Below are 14,862 nucleotides of genomic sequence, written 5' to 3'. Positions count from 1 at the left end.
CCTACAAATGAGAACATTGGATTTCCTGTTAATCAGCAAAGTGCTCTCGTTTGTTTGTTTCCAAGAATTACAATTTATGTTGTGATGCACAGTTGCATCAATCACCCTATCAAGCATGCCAGGCTCAACCAAGCCCATTTCTGTGCCAGAAACAGAATCAATGCATCTTTCCACAAATGACTACCTCTCTCAATCAATAAAAACTTTCAAGACTTTCCATCTCATCCTCATCCTCATTTTATGAAGAATCTTTACCATTTCTTCCCTACCCCCCCCCCCACCACCACCATAAACTACATTTCCGTCATATTTCTTTTCTCTTCTTGTCTCTTTATATTTCCCTTTGTAGCCATGGCAACGAGCAGCAGACTCATTTAAGGATCTGTTCCGCCACAGGGTGACAAACCAATGCTGATAGAAAGACAAAATTGCTCTTGGCTGGTCTCAAAGCTGTTGATCTACCCCCTTTCTTTCTCATCCTTTTTTTTTTTTTTATTACCATGGTAACCTTCATCAGTTCCCAGGCCAATAGACAAAGAAAGATGAAGTAAGAGAGATTTCTTTAAAAGTAACTCTTCTATTGTCCCAATCTCGCGTCGTGAATTAGCGCCATTGCATCAGCATCTTCCGTTTCTATCGGCAAGAGAACCTGTTGCTGGCTTCTAAGGATGAAGACGATCAATTAATGTCTTTGTGCTTCATGTGTCTGCTTTGACAGTCTTTACCTCACAGTGAAGGTCGGATTCATGGAAATGGAAGGCTTGGCATATAACTAAACCCTGGATGATCAGGGAAACGACGAGGGAAGGCGGAATGATTTTCTCCTCTGGAAACCAATAATAGCTTTGCTTCAGGTCTAATGAGCCGTATGCAGGAAAGCAAGTGATGTTTAATTCCTTTAGACTTCTCTCACACTGTAGCATCAAGGCAATGCAATCGCCTACTGTATACCGGCAAAATCCACACTAGCTACCCCCTCCCCACCCCCACACACATGCTCTGTTGGAAAAGTCTTAAAAGGAACTATTGTGGGGCTTGAATACCACATTGACTTGCAATGTGCAAACTCTTTGAAAGAATTACCAAGTTCTTTAACCCACTGAACACCACAACAAGTTCACTAGCTTCAGTTAACAGTAACTACCTGAAATCAAATTTTGTGACTTCATCCATTTGTGAAGCAACAATTCCAATCTTTCCACATTTCCTCTTCCAAATCAAATGAGGCGAGACAAAGGCACACCTGCAAGAACTTGATGCAATACATCAATTAGTCTGATATAATACTGCATTTGGCATACAGTTTTGATGGGGATTTCCATGGTCTAATTCACATATTATATCATTGCATTCCAAATTACATGTATCCCATCCAAAGAAAAGACATTTTTGTCATTGGAAGAACATTTCACTTGAACACACAGGGACATCTCAAAATGAGAATGGATTACATTTTTCTTTTTCAAGATGTGCTACTGAGAGACATGCCAGCAAAATGTAGACTACATAAAACGCTTGTCCAATACTTAAGCTATCTTCTTTCTTACTTTTGTAAAAAAAGAAATAATGACGAAAAACACTTGCTGGGTACTCATGAAAATTTGATACACAAAGCAGGTCTTAAATCCTTCCTGATCTTAAAAGGGTTCATATGTCTTTAAAGAATGAAACTCAGAATCCTAGGTGGATTGTGTGAATGCACTAAAATTAGTAGATCACATCAATGAAAGTTTGAGGAAAATTGACAATCCATTCAAAAGGTGTTTTTTTTTTTGGTGCCACAATCGCTGGATGAAAAGATTGTACGAATATATTGTGGCATCGAGTATGGATACTGACATGAAAGAAAATATTCAGAAAATTAAACACATTTTAACTTTTCTAGCATTTAATGAAAGAGCATGTGACTTATCTTTTCAGAAAGCAGATGGAATAATATTGCCCATAACATGTCAGTAACAAGTCAAAGGAACGTGTACTCAAAATCAAAATTTGCGGAGTCCTCTTCTCATCCAGTGATGGCTGCACCAAAACTTTAAAAATGCATTATTTTGAATGGGTTGTCTGATTTTCATCAAACTTTCACTGATGAGTTCTTCTTTTTGCTGCATTCCCTATAAAATGAAACATGTTTCCTCTCCCCCTTTTTTCTAGAGCTCTCTCTGTATTGAGAGGTAAAAGGTCTCAAGTGCTAACTGTGGATCTTACCACCCTCTGGGTCCTCGTTCTCCTTGTTTCCAGCATCAACGACTTTCTTGGGCTTGGCAGGGGCACTTGGCGCGCTCTTCGGTGCAGCGGGCTTGGCTTTCCTGGGTGAGGTATTCGCATTGCCGGTGCTGGGTGCATGCTTTGTGGATGGTGCACTTTTATCTCGAGTCTCCTTGGGCGTGGGCACCGTACCGTTGGTGCTGGTCTTCTCCGGTTTCTGAGGACAGCAACAAGTGATTGAAGAGATCTCTGCATTTGAAGATTTGTACCTTCACTTTTGAACTACAAACACATTGTACCTCAATCTTTAAACAGATTGTGAATACAATTTTCATCTTTTACCAAGGAACAACTAAATGTAGATTACTGAACAATGCATGCACAGAATGAATGTCTAGAGCTATTATATCCATAGAAATTTTAATATAATCAACGCTTTTAATAACACTGCCACCAGCCCTACGATTCCAGACCGGTAAAAAATCACTGTCAGACTAGTACATGTAACTTTTCAGGAATTGCCAAATTTACTAGTTCGACATAACCAGTAGGAAAAAAAAAAATTGTTACAAAGAAATTTTCAGGCTTGGACCAGTAAAATAAAATGGAAAAACTGGGTATCTAGTGTAGCAAAAAGTACTGGTCCAATAGGGACAGGCTGGACCAGTAGAAACACTGGGTTTAAAAACAATTTGCGGCCCTGCAATAATCACACCTTTGCATCTTGTGTTGGCTAAATATTTGTTAAATGTGCAATATTTCTATAGATGTTTTCCTTCTCCTCTTCACTTTGAAATGAAGAACTGTATACCAAACTCGCTGTAATGTTAGTCCCTCTGCACCTCAGAATACAATGTAGGTCAATGGATAAATGGCACATTACAAAAATGCCCTATTCATTATCATCAGTATTATACAACATTTGAATGTTGCATATTTGAGACTATACACATCACTACAGAAAGACAGCACAGGACTTCACTGTAAGTGAGATGAAACTCATTTTAGTAAATCTAATTATCTGGGCACATTCATAATTCACCTATTACAGCTACTATCCAAATTGTTTCTCTGGTATTGAAAACAACAACACACACACACAAATGCAAATTTCCAACTACTAAAATTGTAATGTGCATTGTACACTTGGTATAGTATATTCCACAGCCCAGAGGTGAAAGTCCTGTCTGGGCCATGCAGGCATCTCCTGATCTCAATACCAGCATGTCTGAACAGTAACAGATTACAAGTACAATATGTGCATTAGGACCAAATTAAGTGGGGAGAAGTAGGTGTTACTCATGAACTGCAGAACTAGGCATGCATTCACAATTATGTTGAATACAATTGAAATTGAAGCTGAAGCTAGTTTCGATAATCTAAAATACATAAAGTGGGTTTTGCCTGCTTCCATATTTGGTATTGAGGTTTCTTGAGGATGTGAATGTATTTGAGTTTCTCATCATGTATATCTCTCTTACAGTGAAAAATAAAAAAAGACAAAAAAAAAATGCTCCCTGCTACATTTCAGTTCATTTCACAAATGTGTGTATCATCTACCATAATGCACTGGTTTCAATTTTTGATCGGCACAGTTCAATGCCTTGATTGTATGGAGCTGCTTCAATGAAAGCCTTTTAAATTCAGGAGGAAAGTTTGTCTCGCTACCTGCCCTGACAAAATAACTGCCAACAGCTTGGCAAAGTGCAATTCCACATCATGGTCAAAATGACTTCTTCTTTCTAAAAATTTCGAGCAAATATCAAATGCACCCAGAATGGCAGATGTTTTATCATGATCACACCACAGACTAAGAAAGTAATGGTATTTTAAAGTTTCAGATATGTTCACTGACTGAACGCTACAGATGGAGGTGACAAATATGTCATTTCTTCACAGCTCTCTCATACTTGTAGGTTCGTAGATGAACTTTGTATTAATCATCAAAATCATATCTTTGGTCAATGATTGGCAGTTGCTACCTCTTTACCCTTAATTATAGAGGAAATCCATCTCAAAAATAAATAAACTTCAAAAGAAAGTAAAAAATATTCCCAACAGAACTATACAAAAATGACAAAAATCACATGAGAAATAAGAAGACAGGACATTTTGAAATTTCAATTTTTTTTGGAAAATATTTCTTGACCAGTGCTTATGAATTTTCAAATCAGCAAGTTGACGACGTCATGCTCACAATTTCTTTTTCATTTTGCATACAGTAATAAAATGAAAAAGAAATTGTGAGCATGACAGTGTTTCCGTTATATTCATACAGTATTCATTTTGATACCCAATTTCAACTACATTTGTATGCAATGTCGTATATGTGTTTTAATTGTAAAATGAACAATTTCAGAGCGGATTGAGACATCTTTTTATTGTCAATATACCTATATTGAATTGAATTGAATTGAATGTAATGACAAAAATCTCATATTTCTGCCATATAAATATAAAACCACCCAAAATAAAACAAGAAATGTTAAAGGACAAGTTCACCTTCATAAACATAAGGATTGAGAGAATGCAACAATATTAGTAGAACACATCAGTGAAAGTTTGAGGAAAATTGGACAATCGATGCAAAAGTTATGCATTTTTAAAATTCATGTGTTGGAACCGCTGGATGAGGAGACTACTACAGCTTGTGAGTCATATGCGTACAACAGTATAAAGAAAATGTAAAGAAAATTCAAAATATTTTCACTTTTTTCGCATAATAAAAGAGCACTTGACTTGCCTCTTTCTATTAAGGCAGGGGGAATAATATTACCCATAACATCTGTTGGTATAGAGTCGGGGAAATGTGCACTTTTTTCAAAAGATGAAATTTTGTGAAATTCTCTTTATATTTTCCTTATAGTGTTGTACGCATGTGACATCTAAGTTATTCACACACTGCAGTAGTCTTCTCACCCAGCGGTTACTGCACAAAAACTTCAAAAATTCATAACTTTTGAACGGATTGTCCGATTTTCCTCAAACTTTCAATGATGTGTTCTACTAATATTGCTACATTCTCTCAATCCTTATGTTTATGAAGGTGAACTTGTCCTTTAACTCTGATTGGTATGGGAACATGCTTTTACTTGTATTAGCTGAAATTAACATTCTCCCCCAAATTTCATAACTAAAATACATCACAAATTGTGAGGGTATGACATCACCATGATTATAGTTTTGAAGTGGTGACCGAACAAGAGGCAGATTTATCAGTCTATGTGCTGTGTAATGAAAGGTCTAGCAACGACAGATTTCTAGATCTACCACCTCCCTGGATCTACATACACTGTACGTAGATCTTGTCTAGACTTGGCAATCCACGGGTTGAGGGGCTATGCACTGTGTTGACCTTATTTAATATTTCAGGTTACAGAAATGTATTCTGACATGTTTCTGCTTCTCAATGATGCCACTAGGAAAAAAAAAGGTTGGCCATCAATAATGAAATCATTGCCATAAATATTGCCAGATGCCAACAGAAATCGCACCGTTAGTTACCAATTTGCTACTCGCTACTCCCCGAAATGAATGCCCGTACGCCTAGCATACGCACATCATCTGCTGAAAATAGCCAGCTACTCTGATGGAAAGCTGGCGTGTGACGCTTTTGGGTCCGGTTGCGAGAACTTCAAAAACCAGATGCAAGTCCCCTAAATCGTACACAACTTTGCATTTAAATGCAAATCTACTGCAGAAAGGAATTGCATTTGATTTCATACACAAATATCAAACGCAGCTTTGAATTTGATTCAGATCGAATACAAAGTTGCTGCGGAAGCTGCCGACACTTGCGTTTAATGTGAAGTTGCGTTTGATCTCATGTCAAGTTTCTAGCACCAGGGCCCATAAGTCATTTAACACTAACACTAAACAGAACCACAGAAGTGTTACAGTAGCAGAAGCCAGCATACCCTGCCAGTTCGCCACATTTGCTGGCTATTAAACTATAGTAGAAGTTTAGAACGTATGCCTCCACCAGGTACTGTATACGCCATATATTTAGCGAGTCTAAATTTTCACGAATCGGAACTTCCCAACGATTTCGCAAGTGGTTAAATTCGCGATCGTGGAGTCCTGTACCGAACGGAGAAATGTACAGTTTTGTACACGCGTGTGCACATTCATAGCATGATCAGAGTCAATATTTTCGCGTGTCTTTAATTTCGCGAATAGCACCTGACTCGCGAAATTCACGAAAATAAAAACCTCACGAAATATTTGCCGTTTCCAGTATACACACACGTGTACACATGTGATGAGTAGCAAGCAAATCTCAAACTGGCAGACTCTAGATCCCTCTAGACACTAGACGTTTTCTAATTCTACTACAATAGACCTAAGTATTCGTTACGACTGCATGTACTATGCACTCCGTCTCTGCAACACTTAGGCCTACTGCAATACTATTATTTGTGGCCACATCCCCACATCACAGTTGCATTGTAGAGATTTGTAATTAACATCGATCAGAGAGAAGCTGACAGTGAAAAAATGTGAGAATATAACTCTGTTACCCAAAATATCAATCAGATTCTAGAGTCATTTTGCCCACTGAGGTCCCAAACTTGTGATTTTATGCATAAATTATGACCTCCAAACTCCGTACCTACATGTAGATTGTCGATTGCCCCCTCCTAGTCCTAGCTTAGCAGACTCCGAATGAATTAACATTGTAATTTGTAAGTTTATTTAAGAAATAAAATTCCTCTTCTAGCATAGAACGTAGCCTATGTAAAAGCACTGCCAGACAATAACTAACGACTCCTAGACTAGGCACCTGTGTGTGACTGTGTCTGTGACCTAATTTACCTTTTAAAGCGTTAGCTACTGAACTAGACAGTAGACTCGTGAGCTCTCCTCTTAAATCTTTTACGATTTATTACACTACACAAGGAGACATTCTAATTAATTAGGACTCTACGTCTCTATGCCCCAGTGACATCAAAGTTGAATCCATACCGTGTTCACGCGTTTTCTGCTGCGCCTGGATTTTTTATCGCTGGGATCATCGTCGAAATCAAAGCTCGGTGGCTGAGGACTCGTCATACGAAAACCAAACATGAACACAAGACAGACGAGAACAATCACAGCTAAAACCGGAATGGTGATGTGTGGTGGTACCATGTTCTGGACATCCATGTCTATTGGTCAGACGTCACCTGGAAATGCAGAATGTTGTTGTCATTTAGGAGTTTTTAAGACTTTTCAAGGACACCAGCTGTTTAACTAAACAATATCTGCCAGTTGAGTATGTGGCTGTCGAGCTGTCCAGTCAGCTAGCTATTGTCGGAACATGTTGTTTCCAGATCGTCTATTTCAGCAAAACATGAATGGCCGATCTGCTGCACACGTATACGTATGAAATGACGCACAAGTTAGAATCACGTCAGTCGTTTTATGTAATTCTTACATTAGTATTCCCGGGTTGATCCATTGCATATGTATAGTGCTGTTATTTTCATTCCTATCATAAGTGTATTGATATTCATATTGTCGAATCAATACATTATGTTGACATGAAGACATTATTAAATTTGTTGTATGATAGGTAAATGTCAATGTAAACACACCAATAATATCCGCATCCTTTGGATAGACTACTTTCGAGCCAGCGCTGTTGTCTTCCTCTCAGCTACCGGATACTTGTAGTCTCAAAACTAGTCTCCCTACACTTGAAACACACTCCAGACACAACTCTGCTACTTTGGCAAAGGAAGCAAGTGACATCGAGTACAAATAATGCTACAAATGAATAAAAATATATTTTTGGGTAGGCCCTTCAACATGGAAACTTGTGATGAGAAATAATGTCGGTATTGGTGCAGGTGATGCATTTATGACAATTCGAAGAATTTTGATATTCCCATAGAAACTCATTATTATGTAACTTGCTTCCTTTTGCCAAAGTATTATAGATTTTATAGCAAACATGAAAAATCTGGCAAAAGGAATCATGTGACAATCATATCATGAGTATGTTACTTGCTTCCTTTTGCCAAAGTATTATAGATTTGTAGCAAACATAAAAAATTGGCAAAATGAAGCAAGTGACAATCATAATCATCATAAGGATGTCACTTGCTTCCTTTTGCCGAAGTATTTTAGATTGTGTGCAAATATAGATAATCTAGCAAAAGGAAGCAAGTGACAATCATATCATATGAGGTTGTAACTTGCTTCCTTTTGCCAAAGTATTTCAGATTTTTAGCAAACATGAAAAATCTGGCAAAAGGAAACAAGTGACAATCATATCATGAGAATGTTACTTGCTACCTTTTGCAAAAGTATTATAGATTTGTAGCAAACAAAAAAAAATAGACAAAAGGAAGCAAGTGACAATCATATCACAAGGATGTTACTTGCTCCCTTGCCAAATATTTAGGGAAGCAAGTGACAATCATATCATGAGGTTGTAACTTGCTTCCTTTTGCCAATTTTTTCCATGCAATTTTGTGCACTTGCTTCCTTTTGCCACATGAATATCTCAGAAATGGGCCAAAATTGTAACTTTTGGATTTTTCAGTTAAATAGAGCATGCCTCAAATATTCCAAATAAATAAAATAGTCAATATCTATATATATGTCACTTGCTCCCTTTTGCCAAAGTAGGGCAGAACTGTGATCTCGTAATAATTTTATCATTGATTGATTGGTTGGAAGTAATACCAGTGGCGAATTCAGAGGGGGCGCACCGGGCGCGCGCCCCCTCTTTATTTTTTTTTAAACAAAAGAAATAAAAAAAAAACCAAACGGGGGGGGGGGGGGGGTGCGCCCCCTTTCGAGGCGCCTCCCCTTTATGGAATTCCTGGATCCACCCCTAAATACTACAGTTATACGATAAGATGAGCATGAGACCCTTCTGCTTTAAAAATAATGATAAATTGAACCTCGGAATTGAACGCTGCTCTGACACAAATAGTAATAATGATAATTATGATAATAATGATAATGATCATCATCATCATTGTAATCATCATCATCATCATCATCATCATCATCATCATCTTTGCGTGCAGCAGTCCATGAAACCAGTGGAAGTGAAGTCACCTCCTGGAAAACGAAACAAATCTCTGTGTTTGAACAGTGGTTCAGCCTTTTTCCCAGGGTGTTTGGTTGCTTTGTTTTTCTTTACACATTACAACAGACACGCTCGTGCTTCGTTTGTCACAAGTGTTACCCCAAGACACGAGGAATTGAAACAAACAGACAAACAATAATCTTGTATATCATTGAAAAAAAAAATGTTTTGGCACGAAACGTGACTCTTCCAATTATTGTATGCTTATAGTAATGTTCTACCACATAGCATATAGATTAATTTGGTATTTGACCATATCAGTACTCACCGGTATGTTGGCAGGGAAAAAAGGGTTGCATGTACGTTTCTGATATCATATTGGATTTTTCTACTTAACGCAGCCAAAGAGAAAAGATTTTTTCCCCACTATAATATGTACACAGAGTAATCTTTTCGTTAAATTAAAAATGTATCAATTAATAAATTCTACTAGCACTCTGACTGGTATTATGAAGTCTAACAATCAGTTGAGTATTATAAGAAGATCATGGTTGCTGATCCAATTGTGTTCTTTTCCCTATATCGACACTCTAGCTGTCTGTTATTTCGTAATCATCGTTATATCTCCGCTAACTGACCCAATATAAGCAAGAAAACAAAAAGAGGAATTTCAACAAACAGACATGAAAGTGTTCATGGACAAACATAATTGTGTTAAAATTTAACTGCCATACGTAAAAACATGAAGAGTTTGTTCGCAAAAAAACGATAAGTCCATTTTTGAAGATTTTGAAGTACGGTCTCTGTCATAAAGTACAAAATAATACCTTTTAAATTATATATTGGTCACTACATATAAAGGTACATTTTTGAAGTTATGGTCACAAGAAGCAAAAATTTTCTTATTATTCTTTTTAATTTTCTTGACCTTTAATCGCAAATATCTCCATTTGGCAAATATGGACTTATCGCTTTTTGCAAACAAACTCTACACATTACTGAGTATAGTAGACTTATGGAATGGCGCCAGTTCTTATGGATCAATGTACTATATAGGCAACTCTCGTCAAGTCCTGGCCAGGGACCAATAGCTTTATTTCATTGTTTCAGTACAAATTTTTGCTATGTCGTCTGAACAGTTATGTATACCAGATTGAATATAAAGGTAATCATTTGGGGGACAAGAATTTTTACCTCATTTTATTTTAACAAGACTTGTGTTACAACCGAGCTCGTCATAAAGAAGTGCCGCTGTAGATAAATTATATTGTAGAATGTTGGACCTTCCTATATTACCTCTTCTGCGAGATCGTTGTTCTCTCCTCAATGATTCTCGTCCTCCTCCTCACCCCCCTCTCCTACTGACATAACACTCCTGCTTTCTCCTTCCACCCCTCCTCCAAGCTCTTTCTCATCCTTATCATTCTCCTTTTGGTAAGCTCATTTTCTCTCCGTTTCCTCCCAGTCATTTCTCCTCCTTGTTCTCGATCCTCCTCCTCCTCCTCCTCCTCCTCCTCCTCCTCCTCCTCCTCAGGAGTCATCCTCCTCTTCCTCTTCTTCGTTCTTTTCCATCTTCATCTCCTCCTCTTCCTCCTTCTCCTTCTCCTTCTCCTGGCCTCCTCCTTTTCCTTCTCCTCTTCCTCCTCCTCCTCCTCCTGCTCCTCCTCATCCTCCTCCTCGGCATGCTCCTTCAAAATTGCCAAGACTTCTGAACTCCCTTTGCCGGGATTTTCGTAGGTTTTTTTCTGCCGAATTGGAGACCAGTATCTGTTCTCATACCCAAACCCTTTGTCGGACGAGGTGCATGGGAATAACGATTATTCTTTCGGACCAAGAATATACTATCACCGTCCCCTATATTCCAGATTACGAATCTGAAGGAAGCAACGCATTGCTGCAGCTGCTGCGCGCACAAATTAGTTAGGGCGCCCTCAGTAGTTGTATACAGCACAACTTCTACAATATCTTCACGATCCTCTTTCATAAAATTGTGCGAATATTATTCAAGCTTCCGCTCCATGAAAGAGTAAAATCGGGAAGGCCCACCCCCGGAGAAGGGCCACCTTTCGCGTAAAATCAAGCAAAACGAATTTTCGAAACTGTAGTGATACCGGATATAAGATAAGTTTAACATTTTTACTGTATCAGAAGCCGTCAAAGTAAAAAAAAAAAAAAAAAAAAAAAAAAAGCAAACTGGGAAGATCCATGCTTTCACATAAATCACGAGGAATTTATATCATTTTATATCTTTCACATCAACGATTTACTATTGTGCTGAAATAAACCTAGCAATGAAAAACATTTTGTTGAATATTATCATATTACCTGGTGTAAACTTCTATTTCTATCATTCTCGTCTTCAGACTCAAATGATTTTTGAAAGGTGGTGACGTGATAATCACTTCCTTTATCAATAAAACTTTAAAGCATTTTGTTTTTGTTTTTGTTTTTGTTGAGGGAGGGGGAGGGGTTCCCCCATGCCACGATAAACGAGGAGCTTTTTCATTCATAATATTTATGTGTAATTATCTCGTGCATACGAAAAATATAATGGTTTGGCCATTTTATTATTGACTCAAAATGTGACCTTTTTTTGATGTTTGGGAACCCATGTTTTTTGTGTTTTTTTTTCTTTGATTGCATTGATTTTTGCTTTCGTTTTTCGTCTGCTTTTTAAGGCGTGAAAGTCAGGCGTGTGAGGGTGTGGAAAATCCATGAGGATTGAAATTTCACTACGCATGATTGTGAGACTTGGCTGAAAACTTTCAATCAGAAAGCAGAAATTCACTGTAATAACTATCATATCGAAGATTTTTTTTTTCTTAATATTCAAACATACACTTCGCATTGTGAAAAGTATACATGCATCTATATGACATCTGATGTTCTGATTACATTTACCATGATTTCAAAGCCCAATGCTAGAAATTTCTCCGGCTATCCATAGCACAAGTCTGATTGCACACCTCTATCTCAGTACAAGCAAGATAAGTCTCACGTTTTTGCAAAATTTCCAGCAGAGAACTTTCAATATTTCTCCTTGTTTTCTTATTTTTTCTTTGAAAGAAATAAGACTTCTCTCATTTCATTTCTGAATTTATTCACCTTCTTATAATTTCATTTATTTTTATTCAAGTTACTTAATCTTTCATCCATTCATCTATTTGCTATTCATTGATTTGTTGAATTATTCATGTATTTTTCGAGTCTCATGGTTTTATTTCCGCGTTCTTTCCTACAAACATGAAAACTTCAGATTCTATTTTCTTTTCTAAAATGAATGAGACATCTCTAATTTTGTTTTTTCATTTATTCATATTTCTATTGATTAATTCATTATATAGAGTTATCAAGTTATGTGTTATCTATCGGCTAATTTGTATATTTATGTATATTGATTTGTTTAATCATTACTTGATTTTAAGTTTTATTTCATTTCTTCATTATGTTTTTTTTGGGGGGCTGATTATCCCGCAATATAATTCACTGCATTTTACCCACAAACATAAAGACTTTTTTTTTTCATGTATAGAATGAAAGAAAAATTTTTGAAAAGTATAGCCATATAATATGCATCCTGCAGCTTAGATAAATCTATTTTAGTGTAAGGTAGATTTGTCACCTCCTTTTGACTTTAAGCGTTAGTTTCTATTTTCATTTGCATTTCTCCCATACTTGTATTAGATTATAGGACCTATTAGCAGTCAGTAGACCGTCGAAGATTATGAAGCCAGACATAGAAAAAGATAATCTACAGCACAATCATCGATGTAATACAGGTATGATAAATATTATGTAATACATTTGATTACATAATATTCATAGATAACAGTTCCTGAAGGAATCCTTTTGGTATACGGAGTACATTGTACTAGCATGGAGCAATAAAGCATGAGGCTAGTTAGTAGCTCCATGGTGTATATTGTGTGTTTAGTACTGTATATAGTTTACTTTTCATGCATTTTTTTGCCAGGGAGGTGAGGCATCACGACTGCCCTGGTTTTGCCAAGGGCACGGATGGGCTGCGGGTGTGTGTTGATGAGGTGTACTGAACAAATCTCTGCAGTGAACTCCTAGTACCGTAGCAGCTAGTACACTGGACCGTTGTGTGTGTCACAATTTGTGTGTTATAGTGTGTGTATGTGTGTGTGTGTGGGTAGATGTGGGCACACACTGCCCTGCCCAGCGTGTGACTACAGCCAATCGCGAAGCCGACTTTGTTTTGCTTTGTTGTTGTTGTTTCCTTGTATTTCATTCGAAAGTTTACCGAAGTGACTGAACACTGCACACACGTACACACACCGGCCCTACATAGCTGCTAGCTGAGCCGCCCCCGTTCGTTCCCCGATACGATCCGCTTGCTTGTGCGCGAGCGGCTAAGTTTGCATCATAAAAGTTAAGACTGACGTGAGGAGGAGGACGCGAAAATGGCGCTGGAGCTGTCTTTGACGCTCCTTTTCGCGGCTTTATGCTGCGTTTCCGCGACAGGCCATGAAAACGAGACATTTGTATTGAATCCTCCATACTTTAACATTGCCCGTGGTCGAAAAATCGAATCGACGGCTACTTGCGGCGAGGGCTTTTCAACCCCCGGAGAACAAGGCGAACTCTACTGCAAACTGACTGGTAACACGGCCGACATCTACCGACCTGGAGAAGCTGTCATCATTCAGGGTCAGTACTGTGACAACTGTGACCCCAACGATCCGGCGAAGGCACACCCTATCGAGTACGCCATCGACGGAACGGAAAAATGGTGGCAGAGTCCTCCGCTGTCCCGCGGCATGAACTTCAACGAAGTCAATGTCACCATCAATTTGGGCCAGGTGAGGCTGAGATTACAAGAAGCGAGCAAAATTAGATTTAGAACCAAGCTTCAAGAGAAGACCCCAAGTACTGGTTAGGGCGTGGAAGCTAAGCCTTTAATTATTACTTTTAATTCAATTCAAGCATTCCAGTCCATTTCAATCTTTAAAGTTTACTTGTAGGCCTGCTGTTGTAGTCTTTAACAGTCTCAATTTATTTTTGCATCCTTTCAATCACAATTCGAGGAAAATTATGGTTTATAAATGCTGAAGATATGTTCTGTTTTGATGATGTAAGACAGAAAACAGTGACCATGACTGGTAAATTACTTTCAATAGCTTCAGAGCCAAAGGACAGGCATTCTTGTACACAAAAAAAAGAAGAAGAAGAAAAAAAGGCCGCTTGTACGAAACAGACCCTCACACAAATGGGGGGGGGGGGGGGGGCAGGCAGGGAGGTAGGGGGTATTATTCATTGTGCCTTGCTGTATTACTTGATGGAGCAGAATTTTAAGTACCGGTACTATTTATTTCAACCTTTTATCAATGTCGGTGGTTGATGATGTGGACGTGGAGGTGATAAAATGATGATGGTGATGATGGTGACAGCATGGCCATGGAGTAATGAATTATGAGTATGATGTGAGACGAACACTTCACACCCTTGAAAACAAAACAATTATGAATGGTATGCTGGGTGTGAGAGATATGGTTACAGGTCAATATTCCAAAGGTTCATTATTCTGAAGGTTCGTTTAGTCCGGTATTCCAAAGGTCTGTTAATCTAAAAAGTGCAACAGGTTCGTTATTCCTAAGGTTTGTTAA

At 38.0% G+C, this 14,862-nt stretch overlaps 2 protein-coding genes across 2 annotated transcripts in view; one reads left to right on the top strand and one right to left on the bottom strand.

Annotated features, from left to right (window-relative positions):
• The window catches only part of LOC139709947 (uncharacterized), a 41,235-nt gene extending 33,705 nt beyond the window's left edge, over positions 1–7,530 (bottom strand). The window contains exons 1-2 of the mRNA XM_071621898.1: positions 7,174–7,530; positions 2,209–2,425 (exon numbers count right to left, since the gene is read on the bottom strand). Coding sequence (XP_071477999.1) covers positions 2,209–2,425; positions 7,174–7,353 — 397 coding nt within the window. The 5' untranslated portion in view covers positions 7,354–7,530. The remainder of the gene's footprint in view (positions 1–2,208; positions 2,426–7,173) is intronic.
• Positions 7,531–13,640: 6,110 nt separating this feature from the next.
• Positions 13,641–14,862, top strand: part of LOC139709946 (laminin subunit alpha-5-like) — a gene marked incomplete at its 3' end in the record, with an annotated part of 126,050 nt that continues 124,828 nt past the window's right edge. Inside the window, 1 exon segment of the mRNA XM_071621897.1 lies at positions 13,641–14,058. Coding sequence (XP_071477998.1) covers positions 13,660–14,058 — 399 coding nt within the window.

Source organism: Diadema antillarum, unplaced genomic scaffold (assembly GCF_040938485.1).
Source record: "Diadema antillarum isolate AM-2024a unplaced genomic scaffold, OU_Dant_1.0 seq00001482_RagTag, whole genome shotgun sequence".
In the NCBI taxonomy this organism is placed as follows: domain Eukaryota; kingdom Metazoa; phylum Echinodermata; class Echinoidea; order Diadematoida; family Diadematidae; genus Diadema; species Diadema antillarum.
This window is presented reverse-complemented; position numbering and strand designations above follow the sequence as displayed.